The sequence below is a fragment of the Haplochromis burtoni genome, unplaced genomic scaffold (genome assembly GCF_018398535.1).
Source record: "Haplochromis burtoni strain Fernald_Lab_line unplaced genomic scaffold, NCSU_Asbu1 Contig_7, whole genome shotgun sequence".
NCBI lineage: Eukaryota > Metazoa > Chordata > Actinopteri > Cichliformes > Cichlidae > Haplochromis > Haplochromis burtoni.
The window spans coordinates 1,892,267-1,907,162 of NW_024582368.1; the positions used below are offsets into that span (position 1 = coordinate 1,892,267).

At 43.9% G+C, this 14,896-nt stretch overlaps 1 protein-coding gene across 9 annotated transcripts in view; it reads left to right on the top strand.

The window, feature by feature from the left end:
- The window catches only part of zmiz1a (zinc finger, MIZ-type containing 1a), a 106,351-nt gene that overhangs the window by 71,780 nt on the left and 19,675 nt on the right, over positions 1-14,896 (top strand). For 5 of the 9 annotated variants that reach the window (XM_005914037.3, XM_005914035.3, XM_005914033.3 and 2 more), the window contains 3 exons: positions 1,594-1,704; positions 4,374-4,487; positions 7,948-8,053. In XM_005914037.3, the coding sequence (XP_005914099.1) occupies positions 1,636-1,704; positions 4,374-4,487; positions 7,948-8,053 (289 nt within the window). In that variant the 5' untranslated portion in view covers positions 1,594-1,635. The other 4 variants (XM_042224314.1, XM_042224312.1, XM_005914039.3 and 1 more) reach the window with 2 other exon arrangements.

The window sequence follows — 14,896 nt, forward strand, 5'->3', positions numbered from 1 at the left end:
ATGTTGATGGGGAGGGGAAGGGTGTGTGTGTGTGTTGGACCTTGTGAAAGTGCAACAGAGGGAAGGAGGGAAAGATGGTTAAAATATGTAGCTATCTCCACCCCAAAGCCCCCGGCCCTCCTCTTTTCTTTCTAGTCTTGATGTGTTGGGACAGCAGGAAGGGGAGCTGGAGGAGAAACAGTTAATCAATAGCCACAAGGTCAGACGGCCAGCGCTGGGCTGAAGCGTGCCCTGTTAGCGGTCTGTGGAGCTGCCTGCTTGCTGAAGGGGGATTTGTAGCACTTGTCAGGGCTTAAAGGAGGCCTCTCTGGACCACTTGCTCCAGGTGTAGTGTATAAAAAGAGACATGCTGGTTAGCAGCAGGAGAGGGAGACATCTGCTGGACGCTGGGAGGCACAGCAGCATGGCAGAATTAGGCCACACAAAGTTAGGGGTCAAGTTTTGCACAGTCAGAGTGACTTTGTGGCTCGCACTCTACAGATTTAGCAGTTTCCTCAGGACAGTCAGCGCCCACACCGTGCAGCGCGATGAGACATTTCCCTGCCAGGCATTTCACAACATTTGCTCCAGAATTCCTTGTTACTCATGCAAGCAGTGTATTGGTGATGTTCAAGACTTTGTAAGTGCACTCTGTGTAACTCTAATCTGGTAATGCTTAAGCTCGGAGGATTAGTAATACAGTCTTATTCTTAAAGTGTTGCTTTGAAGTTTTACCTTTACGTTTAATCAAAGTGAAGAATTCAAGCTTTTGTGTTTACATGCTCTTAAGTGCGAGAGTGTGCGCGCGCGTGTGTGTGTAAGAGAGAGTGTGTGTGCATATTGCTGTGCTCTTTCTAAGATAGGTGCACAAGACTGAGCGCTACAGATGAAAACTCTCAGGCTGAGCACTGTGTTTCGATCGTGTTTGTTCTTTCGCTCTGTTTCTCGCAGCAGGGGATCTTGGGGGACCCTTTATCAGTGCTGAGCAGCTTTCCACCCCCACCTGTGGTTTCTCTGTTGGCCTTTTGTGTGGAGGAATGTGAGGCGGACCAATACTGATAGAGATAAACACAGAGGGATGGTGAGGGACGGGGGCTTCGCTGGCAAATCAGCACGATACCCATTAATCCAAATCTCAGCATATTTCTCTGAGATGCTCAGAAAAGTGAACGCACGGTGGCAATTGTTCATGTTGTTGCAAAGAAAGAGAAAAAGAGGAACCTTATCTTCTGTTTGATTTGTTTGTCTACGGCACAATGATAACTTCAGCTCTGAGGGTTGCTAACAGCTGTCTTTTCTCTTTTGCAGTGTGAGACTTTTCTCACATAGTTAGCAAAAAAGCTGCAAAAGTTTCCTTTCAGTTTCATCGTGTTTCCGTTTGTCATTAATGCTGCTGCTGCAGGACATCTCAGTTTCGTGCATTTGCCAAAAATATGCGCTCGAGGCTGATCAAACCCTTCAGTGAGTCAGCGCGTAAACAAGCTGGCTTCTCAGTTTGAAACATTTCTTGAGCTACTGTTTGAAATTTACAGCCTGCAAACTCTGCGCGCACTGGGGGACCTGACAGAAACCTGTTGTAACAGTTGTACTTCTCCCCATCCTCTTCTTTTACAGAGTAAAAGAGCTCTTTAATGGAGTCCCGATAGAGACGTCAAGATGAACACGTTACCATCAATGGACCGGCACATCCAGCAGACCAATGACAGGCTGCAGTGCATCAAACAGGTGTGTATGCAGAGCAGTGTGTAGAAGCCCCCTCTCCTCCTTGTTTTACTCCTTTGCAGACACAGTTTTTAGAGGCAAAGACAGAAGAATGTACATTTCCTCATCCTTCCTGCATTACTTTCTCCCCTCAGCACCTTATTTGGGCATCAGTTTTTCTGGCCATTAGCTCCAGTCACACAGATCAAGTTGCACAGGGTCATAGAGCGAGAGAGAGAGGGGGAGGCAAATCTGGCAGCTAACACAGGAACAGACTTCAAAGCGACTAGCAACATAACAGCCCCCCTCCCTTCTTCTCCTGGTCCTGTGTTCCCTTACTTCACGTTCCTGACTCTTGACGTTTGCCTACCCTTGTTGTGGTTTTGCTTAAATACTTCTTTGACTGTCAGCTTTCAGGAGACTCCTCATAGACACACATATATACAGACAGACATAACCCAGGGCTACCGCCTCTGCCTGTGATTAATCGTCTACAAGAGCTCATAGACTGGTTGGCTAGCTGGCTGGCTGTGGGCATATTCATTTATGCTACGTGGGTGTGATGCTTTATATCTGAAAACATCCATATGACACCATGCCTTAGAGTGACTCAGTGAATGATGGAGCTTCTTAGCTTGTGATTTTTTGCAATTTCTCTTTACCCATTGTTGAACCTCCCACCTCCACCCCCTTATTCCCGCGTTCCCTCCTAAACTCCTGCGCACCTTTCATAATAACCTCCATCTGAACAGGCTCAGATCGCCTCGGCTCTTTTGCACGACACCAAATCTTGGAAAGGCTCTGTTTTTTGAAACGTCAGCTCATTTCAAGTGAATACAATTTGAAGTAACTGACACTGCTCACGTCTAAAATCCCCCTCGCTTACTTTCCTTGGCGTCACCGATAAGCCTGTAATAGGCGGATTTAACACGTCTGGCTTAATAAACGCACTAATTGTAGTTTGTTTTATGTACTCCTCAGCTTTTGCTGTAATGGAGCTTGTAGTAAACCTGACTTCAAAGGCTCTGAGCTAGTCATTGAGCGCTGAGCTTGTGGTAGCTCTGCTAGCAGGGTGTTGTTTTGGTTTGGGGAAAGACGCTGGCACAGAGCAAGCTGTTATGCCCTTTTCTGTGTCGTGTTTTTTTCATGCAGCCAGGTAAGCACTGAACAGCCTGAACCACTGCTGGCCTAAAAAGAGGAGTACACCGGTCCGTCATCTCGCTGAGGACAGTCTGTCAGACGTCTGTCTCTTGGTGTGTTAAAGCCCCATCACTGCTGCAGCTGCTCTTCTTTCTCCCTCGCTTCCCAGTTCTTGTCCTCATCCAACCCTAAACAACAACAAGAACAGCTCAGGCCCCATCCTCCTCCTGAAACTCAGCTGAGCTGTTTCACTCCGCTGTCCTCCCCCTCACACCAGAGTCGAGGTTGTCAGGCAGAGTTGGTGGCGAGCGCTGCGGCAGGAGGAGCTGTGAGTTCAGATCTAGACAGACAGCCCCTGCTGTGCTAGTTCTGATTCCTCTCGCGCTGGAGGTTGATACGCCTCCCATCAAGCAGCAATAATGCCAGATTATATCACTCATCTAGAGCAGGCTCTTCTCCTCCCTCTCACTGAACCTCGACGAGAGCATCTCTCACTTTCTCTCACTCTTTCTCCTTTTCTTCGTCATCAGTCAGACTCCTGTGAGAGTCTACAACTAACTCTATAATGCCTAATCTTCACATCACAAAAGATGAGTCACTCAAGGCCTCTCTTGAAGCCCATGATATCGTTGGACGCTCTCAGAGATTTTCTCAGTGGGCGGGCACCGGCTTGACACGTCGCATTTGCAACGAGGAGTCCCTTTTGTCACACATTGCCAGAAAGCTGCCCTTTCAGAAATGCTCACCTCTGCTGCCCCCTAAAGACAATAGTTCTACCTTCTTTCCAAGAGCACACAAAACATAACGCTTCAGCTCTAGATGAGAATAATAAATGCTTTCAAGTGGGCTCAATCTCGCCGAGTGAACGAGCTGCAGCTCTGCGCCATTTCAGAGCTATTAACCTCCTGAGCCGTGAAGAAAGGGAGCCCAATTTTAAAACCGCTTATTGTGTCCTGCCAGCCTCAGTAGCCTTCAGACACTGGGAAGAAAAGACTCAACTGTTTCAGGCCTCAGTGAACAAGCGAGAGAGACAGACAGAGACTCAAAGAGATTAGACAACACACCAACGGCTCGTATTGAGTCTGCACACATAGCTGCCAGGACCAAGGTTGTTTTCTTTGTGCACAGCCAAGTCAGCCAGTGGAGTAATGGTGCCTGGGCTCTGTTACACTGAGAACAGGCAGGGAATGAGGGGAAGTGAGAGAAGGAGAATTGGAGGGAAAGATTTGGTTGCTGTGTGGGTCATGGGGGTGAGGGATGGGTGTTGCCAAGAGAGATTAACAAGAAACACTGGCATCATTGTTGATATGGGTGTGATCTTCTTCCCACATTGCGGCTGAGCCCTGAGTGGGCGTATATTGGAAAGAGTCAAGGTCCTCACAGGGTTGCGGAGAAACACAAGACATTAAATCAAGGCAGTTTAAGGGGGGAGAACAAGGCTGCAAAACTACTTGGGTTCAGTGTTTTTCCAATTTGTACTTAATGCGAAAAAAATAACACTCATTATTTCCCATTGTCTCTAATAGCAGTCTCCTTTCTGTCTGTTTGCACAGCACTTACAGAACCCAGCCAACTTCCACTCAGCGGCCACAGAGCTGCTCGACTGGTGTGGAGATCCCCGGGCCTTCCAGCGACCTTTCGAGCAAAGTCTCATGGGATGTCTGACGGTACGCAAACACTAATTATGGTTTTTGTTGAGTTTTTCAGGTACTTTTTTGAACACAAGGAAAACAGTAATTAGATTTGGATATGGATGTGTCCACCTCTGAGGCTTTTAGCCGACGTTTAGGATCATATATACACAAGTTTCATGTAATATTCGTGTAGATATTTCAGATTGTTTTACAAAGCTGTTAATAGCACGTTGTAATTTGGATCCAGAGGTGATCTAGCTGCTTAGGCTCTTGACAGAAGTTGTCGTCAGCTGCTGCTACATTGTGCTGTGCACACACAAAACCACACACATACACAGAAGAGGTATGAAGAGGTTTGTAACTACCCAGTCACCTCTGGCTATCGCCTTTCAGTTCGCTAGCTGCTGCTCATCGATCTGGGCACAGGGCCAGAGAGCTGGCTCTCACCAGGTGTGTACAAACCTCTCACACACGTACTTACATGCGCAGCCGTGTGTGCGAGCCCTTAGAGCAAAGACCTGCGTGTTTCACGTGTTTATTGCAAAGATAAGCCTTTGCAGCACTGAAAGAACGCTGTTCCCAGTCCAAGCGTTCACGTGAGCAAACAGACAAATGCTCATTAATGTGTAAATCACAATAAAAGCCTCTTAAAGGCCGATAAGGAGCTATACAATCGAGCCCCCCCACTGAGATCCCTCTCAGCATGGTGCGGTTTCCATCAGCTAAATTGTTTCGTCAGACTTGGAGCAAACTGCTGCTTATCTGGAGAATTAAAACACGCAACAAGTCTGTGCATTCTTTCAGGATTTTGTCTCTATGCCGGTTGTGTATCAGAGATCCAAAGAGAAATTTAAACATGACTGTTAATTGAACGCATGCTCCATGTGGAGGATGCGCCTGTTCCCCGGGGGCTTTAGAATCAGGAAGAGATGACGCAAATAACAAGTATTCCACTGTTAGAATGACACTTTACATGACAGGTGTAGTGGTTTTTTTGTGTTTTGTTTGTTTCTTTATATTTATGCAAAATGTGTGGGCGGTAATGTAGTGGATGCAGACATATGTATTATTTTTGTATATGATTCCACAGTTTTCTAAATTCTCCCACGTAGTTCACAAGGAGCCGTCTTTCACGAATGACTTCAACAGCAGTTAAAAATAAACTACAAAACTGATTCCTTTTCTCTTTGGCAAATAGATAAACAAGAAAGTGAGTGGCCTACTAACCCTTTCAGCACCTCTCACAGCGCTGTTTTCATATTGACAGAAATATGTGCTTGGATGCACATCCTCAGAGGGAGATTAAGCTGAAAAAGGCTTATGAGGTGAAACACTGTTAAATCCATGTTGAATCTATGCTAGCCTCTGTAACTGGCTGCCTGCCTTGTATAAACTGTAGGGCAGACTCACTCACGCAGGAAATTAAGCCATTGACAACAACATGATTTGAGCGTTTGTCAGAATAGTTTGCTTAATCCTGATGTGTCCTGAGCAGCTTCAGATGGATATAATGCAAGTTGCACTGGAAGTGTAGAATTGCATATTTTATTCTCCTGAATGGAACAATCAAATAAACCCTATTATTGACATCATTTCACCAGTTTTCTCTCTTTTTTCACCTCCCAAGCTTTTTACAGTATTGTGCACAAGTGTCGAGCCACCTCTCTTTTTTTGTTTTGCTTCCAAGGAGCCAGACTTGCTTCTAATTGTTTAAAGTGTTTTTGAGAAACTTATTTTCTTTCTTTCTTTGGACATTGGCTGCTTTTTGACTCATTTTAAGTCTACTCATTATAAATGATTATTTTAAGAGGAAGGTTTTTAGTGTGCTTACCCCTGTAACACTGGCCTATGAATCATTCAAGCATAAAAAAGGAACCTAACTCACAGGATGAATCAGTGTTGTGTCTACATATAACAGGCGACTTAGCAAAGAACCAGTTTTAAGTTGTAGCTTTTGGCACCTTGTTACTAGCATCCTGTTGCAAAAACACATCATTTGTTCCCTTTTTTTGTTTAATCTATAAAAAAAATGCCAAAGTTAACACAGCTTAGCAGGCATAAAGTATTTTTGCACCAATAAGATGATTCCCAAAAAACTGTTAGCTTAAAACCTGCCACCTAATAGATGTATTTGCTCCTTCAGTTCATCCATCTACTGTTCACTGAAGCCTCATTATAAATGGTCTCAGTGGAAGGGCGACTGTCAAGAAGCCATTCTTCAGGCTGAGATATGCCACTTTACATAAGACTGTTCTGAAATCAGTCTGATGGAGCGACAAACTCAAATTTGAAATTTTATATCAATATATATGGAGGAAACTGGGAGAGAGGTGCAGCAGTGAGCGTATACAGGCATCTGTTAAACACGGTGGAGGCTCTCTCGTGGCTTTGCGCTGCATTTCACCCAGTGGTGTTTGGGTTCTTGTTAAAATGATGGAAAAGTCTGATTTTGATTTACCATGCATTACCATCTGGAGATCCTCTGATTGCAGCAAAGATCCTCATCTTTCAGCATGGCAATAATCCTAAACACACTGGCAGAGCAGTAAAAGCATAACTGGATAGAAACGTGCAAACTATTCCAATTTTGTGTTTTAATAGTAGATGGATTAGAAAAACTTAGACATATTTACCCGCTAACTTAAGCTTGAATCGACAGAAAAATACCCCAATACCTATTATTTCAGGTGCTTTCAGAGCAGACAGTTCTGCAGACTATCCAGAGGTTAGTCTGGACATCCCCTGGAACTGCATACCTTCCTGTTTTCATTTGAGCCACTCATAGAACATCTGGGGCAATGTAATATCCGGCCAGCAGCTGGTAATGCACCATCACCTTGTGATCTTTTTATTTATTGTTTGATTTTTTTAGTTGGGTGGTGGATGCCTGGTAGCGAGTACAGGGGAACTCCTAGTGAATGTGTGTTTATATTGGGCTCTGCGCAGTCAGAATTACATAGTATTTCCTCTGTTGCATATAGATTCAACAAAGCCTGCACTTTTCAGTATGATCTCATAAAAAAGAAAAAGTTACTAGCACTATGAAAAAGTCCCACATTCTCCTCATCTGGTTGGACATCTGACTCACGCTCCGGCTGGCTGGGTGTCGCGCTCTGGCCAGTTCACTTCCTGGTCAGTGCAGACTTGTTTCAGGTGACCCTTCATAAGCTCTGCTCCTTCTGCAGAGTGACTGTGGTTTGGCACTCTCGCCTCTCTTGGAGGAGGATACAGTCATCAAACTCGTCCCAACTGTGGATCATTGGAGCGAGCCAGACTGCAGACTCCACATTAATCTTACTATCTGTCTTTTCGTGTGTGTATTTGTGTGTGAGCGTTCACTCTTTCTGAAGAGAAATGAAGTTTATTTACAAAAGTGGCTCAAAATATGAGCACAGTTAATAAATTCAGCAGTCGAGAATATTTAGAAATTCAACTTGGGGACTTTTGATAGATAGACAGCAGCTATACTCACAATCCGCTGCTCTTTCTCCAGGTGGTGAGTCGTGTTGCTGCTCAGCAGGGGTTTGACTTGGACCTGGGCTACAGGCTGCTGGCTGTATGTGCTGCCAACAGGGACAAATTCACTCCTAAATCTGCAGGTAAGACCCATCACTTAAAAACAACAACTTTTCTTTATATACAAAACAAGTCACATATCATAAAATCACATCTTAAAGTCTTATGCTAACAGACAGTTTAGCTTATTAATTAAATAACTGTATAGTTTCAATAAATAAAAAGAAAATAAATGTCTGTTAAAGTCACCATGAATCTGTGGTTGGTTGATTTCTACCAGCAACCACAAACATCACACAAAAAGTCCATGGAGCATTATAATGTGAAGTTATTTTTAGTTCCCATTAAACATTGATGTGCTATTGAGATGAGCCGTCTGAGAGGTAGCCTGAGAAAAAGAGTCCACTCAACAGTGTTTCCGCACTGCGTGCGTGCAGCCTACACGCACATACACATGAAGCCAAAAGAGAAAGAGTGAGCAGTAATGCTATCCTCAGACATTTATCTATCAAATCCAATTTCCCCCGATCCATACCTCCCCTCCCCGCCTCTCCGCCTCCCACAGTCCTGCAGGAGCTGCCTGTTCTTGTACATTTGTCAAAGTGAAACATGCAGAGGCGGGAGAGAGAGGAGAGAGAGAGAGAAAGAGATGGATGGCTGGAGAGGTGTCGCTGATGTGTGCTGGACCACTCGCTCTGCCTGACAGAAACCTGACAAAGCTGTTGTCAGCCAGTCAGAGCACAGATAAACCTTTATTCGGCGGTTGCATGAGTAGGAATAATAAGAGTCAAATATTTTGTCTGGTTTCTTTGTTTTTCTGACAAGTTAAACGTGTGTCATTTGTCGGAAAACAGGAACTGCAGTTATGTCAGTAACGGTTTTGAAATCTTATCCCATAATTCCTCATACAGGCTACAGTTAAATGTGTTGCAGTTAAATGTACAGAAGGGAGTTTCTGCTTTGTTTTGTTTTTTTGTCCAAAGTGTCCGTGATATGAACATTTGCTAAGGGTGAATATCAGCTTTCAGTTGTGGCGGGAAGCATCTTGTTGGGGGGAACTTAAGTGGTCAGACAGACGTCATTGTACATTATTGATTGTTGTGTTTCTCTCTCTCTCTGTCTCTCTCTGTGTTCCTGCGTTGGGATAATATGATTGTTGTCCAGGCCATGGCACGGACTGGCTGGCAGGCTGCCTGGCTGGGCTGGGCTGGGCCCGACTGACAGTCAGAATCATCTTCAGGCCTGCTGATGGTTCTGGGATCTAATAGAAGACAGCACGAGGGTTTCAGGAAGAGCTGTTTATGTACAGGAGACAAATGGGTACTATAGTGTAATTATGCGAGGTTGGGGGAGGGATGTGAGATATGATGCAGCCAGCCATTAAACAGGGCAGACAGGCTGCTGGGGTGGGAAGCAGATATGACTCAGGGCAGATCTTACTCACTGAGCGTCCGTCTTAGCTCCCTTACAAGGACGTCTGTCTGAGAAGCCAGACAAAGGGATGACAGCGGAGACAAGATGTGTGCATGAAATCAAAGATACATCCATGCGCTCAGAAAGAGATGTAGAGAAGTGTTGGCTGTCTGTGTGGTCGTTTGTGTCTTTTCACCTGCCTTGCGCGCGCGTGTGTATGTACGTGCATTTATGCATGCGTGTGTGTCTAATTGTGCAGCTCCTGCACAATGTTCTTGGAGTCTGCATGGCGACAGAAGCCTGTGAATCTGACACCTGAGAGCCCAGACAAGGGCCAAGGAGTCTGGGATGCTATCTGTAGGCTCCTCAGGGATGGAGGCAGACTGCAGATCAATCACACTGACACTTTCTTTGAAAGCATCAGTCAAATAAGAAATTGATAAAACAATTATCCCTACCGTCCATTAGAGCAGTTCAACAAAAACATTTAAAATTATATTTGTGTGGGTTTTTTTTAAAACTGAAGCCACAAATGACTGTAGAATGAATGCAAATAAATGCTGAGTGAACATATTAGAAACTAATCACTAAACTTTTAGGTTTCCAAGAAGGCTGATTTTGCATTTTAATATTTACATAAACTCTTTTGTGTGTCTCAATTAAGTGTCTTGCAAGTAATTGAACCCATGAACAAAGTACAAAGGCATAGTTGCACAGTATGAAAGTATAAATTGCTGACTGTGAGATCTGTCGAGTGAAGTAGAAAGATTTTCAGCAACAGCAGGCAGCTGACGATGAGCTGTCTGGAGATTGTGACCCTGCAGTGAAGCCTGGGGGATTAGTATGTTGCTCTAATCTGGAATCAGCCAGAGAAGAGACCTATCTGCTGTTAGGCAACGTAGCATTAGCACTGTTAACTCTCAGAACCAGCAAAGATACACAGCATTACTGCTGTTAGCATAGTAGGATTGTTAGCACTGATGTTTTGCTCCATGTTTATTTTTTATTTTTTGGAGTAGGCATGCTATAAGCTCAGGTTTAAAGAAAAATAAACTTAAGTAAATCTGTGTTTATGTTTTACACCCAATAATCTGTAGTCTAGCACAAATACGCTTACACCTCAGAGGTTCATTAGATGATAGAGGCACACTTTCCGCCTTACAAATGCACAAAACACAACACATAAGAAATTAGATTAATCACAAAATCTGTCGAAGCTTTTTCTGCTGCCTTTTTCAGTGAATCTGCTACTCTAAATATAAACTCATAAAGAGTTAGTTATCTTCCTTTTATGAAGGAAAAGCTTCACAAATTGTCACCAAGATCAGCTTTAGTTGTCTGCAGTTATCAGCTTGTCACCTCATCTCCTTGAAAATATCTCCTCCTGTTGTTTGTACTCGGATTACATCTGAAGTGTGACTTGGATTGTTTTGAATGTGTATATGTTTCCAGCGTGACTCGACATGCCCTGGATTAGAGGCGGCTCCTCCCTGGAATGGTAGCTTTTTTAGCTTTAATGTTTAAGATACACACAGGTTGCTGCTTGTTTTCCCTTTGTCTAACTCAAAGAAGTAATAGTTATTTAGACTGGAATCTCGAGTGATATTGTAATTTACACAGAAGATTAAAGTCCCTATCCAAACAATGATTCGAACTGTAAAACCTTATCTGCATACATTAAAATGACATATTTAACATTTTTTCCAGGCCTTAACATGGCATAGACTTAACTCTAGCTTTCGTGTAATGCTATAAATATATATATATGATTTTGCAAACTAGTCCCCACCCCCTCCTTCAGCAGCTTTCCTGTAGCCTGCTCTCCTGTACTAGCAAGTCTCACTCACAATACTGGTTCCCGGTGCTGAAGTTTTAAGCAGTAGGTTTTTTCCTCCTGCTTAGTTTGTGAAAGGAGAAGTCAGTAAAACAGAAAAGGTGCTTTTCCAGTCAGCGGAGGGGAAAACGCAAAAACAAGAACCACCGTTGCCAGGAGAACACGGGACAATGGCTAGGTGCTCAAGGTTAGAACTAAACAAAGCTTTCATCTCAACCAGAGAATTTAGATGGATGTGCACTTGTTGGAAAGCTGTGCATAACAAGTCATAAACTCAAGTACATCATGTTCACATGACCTGTGTCTCCTCTCCTTTCTCTCCTCTCTGTTTGTCTGTTTCACAGAGATACACTTGCACAGTCTCACAAAAGTTTGTAAAATAATAAGTTATTATTTAAAAATAGTTTCCTGAATAAGTTTGGACATTAAAACTACTGGGTTAGAGCTATGGTTTAAAACTGTGAGGTTGGGTTTAGAAAAAGATTGTGCCTTGGATTAAAATACAATGTTTTAAAGCTATGGTCACTTGGTTGCCATGGTGACGCATACCTGCTTTGTCTGGATTAATTAAATGCATGCTAAAGAGATATGCTTCTTATTAAGCTTCTTACTTACAAAGTTGTACCTGACACATAGACTTTTTTTCATTTTTTGCTTGAGCCCAACAATTGTATAGGTGGGTAGAGATTACTGGCTGATATTAATCTGTCTGTGTCTGCACTTATAACAGCAGATAAATGAAAATTTATATACAAAGACGAGGTGGGAGAAACACCCTTCAACCATGTTACGAGTGTTGACGTTGCATTGTTTGCCCACCAGAGGGCGCTTTGAATCTTCCACGACCCATGTTAGCAATGCCATAAATACAAGCACAAGCGTAAACAAGTAAATAAGTAACTACGCATAGCAAATGTTAATGAAATCTGTTTATGTTTAATGTGTCTGAAAGAAAAAAAATATCAGCTAATATATCAAACTATCGGTTAGCTTAAAAATCACCAAATATCAGTATCGGTTTTAAAAGTCCTATATCTGTTGGGCTTTAATGGATATGTCTGCATAGCAGAGCATAAACTAACTACTAACTGCATTATCATTGGTGTAGTGGGCGATTTTAGATCTACTAATATCTACACAAGTGATCAGTGTGTTGCACTGTGTTTTGCATGTTAGGGTAGTTTCCCTGATTCAGCTGGTTAAGAACGAGTATTTGAGAAAAAAAGAGGAAACGATGATGAGAAGGCTTTGTTGGAGGTGGCTGGTGGAGTCCCTTCCACCCACTCGCATCTGACATTTATGAAATTTATTGGCAAAGCTGGTGTTTCTCTGTCAGTCAGCGGAGCACGCTCAGAGCTCAGATCAGGAAAACAGCCGCTCTGCTGTGTCAACAGTGACAGAAAACTTCCAGGGTGTGGCTGTAACTCACCCCCATGTCCTGTGAAAACACACACTTCACTAGCCAGTAAACTCCCTCACTTTAACAAGAACTGCAAGAGAATGAGTCCTCCTATTAGCCTCTGTGTAGGCACACTGTGTGAGCGCCTGTGCGTAGACACAAACCCTTGTCTTTCTTCTCTTAGCCTACAACAATCTGACATGTCTTCCACTTATCTGCTTCAATTTACTTTCACCTGATTGATTTTCTCGGCCTGTCTTTCTTTTCATCTTTGAGTCGTGCATGTGTATGTACAACTAGAGGAAGGTGTAGGCATCCTTTGTTACTGACCCAATCAACCTTACAGACTTTTATATTTAATTACTGCTGAGTAAGTGCAGGGCTCTGAATTATTAACAGGAAACTGGGTTTATTTTTAGCAGACGGGCCTCTCTTCTGACACTCTCCAGTGGTTCATTTTAGATGATGCAACCCCCAAAACTACCTTCAGAACTTTACTATTAATTTTATAGAAATAAAACTCACGGGGAAACACTTATTATGGAAGCTGCATTTGCTGCCTCTGGCTGATTGGGCCCTCTATCACACACTCCTTAATTGGTTTGGTTTATACAGTTACAAGCGAATTCATTTTAGTAATATCCCAGCTGACAGGACAGTGCAGTTGTACTCAACACACTCACACACACACACACACACAGAAGACTTTGTTCTTGTCAAAACCGGATGAGCAAATGATTTAAATCCTCCTTTTGTTCAGGGTTGACTGATCTGGCACCCACATCTCAGGACCTCAGCCAACACCCCCACCATCATCTCCCCCCCAGGGGCTTTCGACACACCCTTTTAAAGTTATATTTCTGGCCAACAATGCCTCTGTTGTGTCTGTGCGTTTCGATTATGCGTGGGACATTTGTGAAACTGTTAATGACTGCGTACGCTGCACAAAAACCACACAAAAGAAAAACTTCTCTCAGCTGTCACGAGGCCCGTGGGCTTTTCCCTCTTCTTTATTTGACTGTGCGGCCCCATCTTAGCATTTAGGTAAGGGCAGCGAGAACAACGTCGGGTTAGGTCTTTCCTGTTCATTATTAAGAGGTGGGCGCGCAAAGACAATGAACTCAGATTCACCCTTGTGTGCCTCGCATTTTTATTCATCTGCTTCAGATATTCTGCTAGTCTCTGGTGTGTCTTCTTAGCTGGATGCGCAAAGTGACCGCTGTCAGATTTTATTGTCCTGCGGGCAGGAGTCCCCCTCTCTGATAAGCCCGATAACTTACTTCTTGTCTGTCTTTGAAAAGATTGATCTTTTTTCTTCTCCCACTTCCTTCCTCGTGTGTAGGCTTCCAGCCAGCGTTTTAAGCTCCACCCATTTATGCAAGTTTGCAATCTGAGCTTGCAGGGTTTTTTTGTTTTGTTTTTTTTCTTCTGGTTTTCTTTGCCCTTCCTGACAAATGGCAGTCACATTGCTGGATCATGCATGTGTGTGTTCCACAGTGAACTGTGTAACAGCTTAGAGAGACAGAGCAATGGAGAGCTAGAGCCTACACATCAATAACGGCACCTTACAACTGAGGTGAGAAGCGCTGCAAATATCTTGCCGTCTCTATCGCTAGTCCTGTTTGTCTGCGTCGCCTCGCTGTCTTTATCTCTTCCTCTCATCCTCCCTCCTCCACTGCTCCCTCTTGTCTATCCACCCCCCCTCCTCCTCCTCCTCTCTGCTGTCTCAAGAGTGTGTTGGAGCCGGTAGCAGGTACAGCAGGAGCCCATTAGTGCAGAGCCCTGCTCTGATTGGATAAGCTGGAGAAACTGGGAGACTGCCTCTGAATAATTGATGTGCATTGTGCAGACGCTGGACAAGGGAAAAAGACAGATCAGAGAGCAAGGAAGGAGAAAGAAAGCGAAAAGAGAGCGAGAGGGAGAGAAGGGAGAAAGACAGGAGAGGACAGAGGAAGTAAGAAAAGAGTGAGCAGAGTGAGAGATCTGTGCAGAGAGTGAGAGTGATAAGGCACAGGCACAGGAGGCTTGGAAGCAGCAAAAAGCTTTGAGAGTTGCCACTGGCCTCTGCAGAAACAGGAGCATTTGTGACACTTGAGTCTTTTCTCTGCGCTATGAAGGGAATGAGATGAGATGTGCAGGGACTTTGCCCGGCTCTGGGTAAGTGTCAGAGAGAGAGTGTGTGTGTCTGTGTGTGTCTGTGTGTGTGTGCGCTCCCCCCTCCACGTGCCTCTCTAGCACAGAACTATTTGGCGTATTAAGCGAGTGTGTTTGTATGCATAG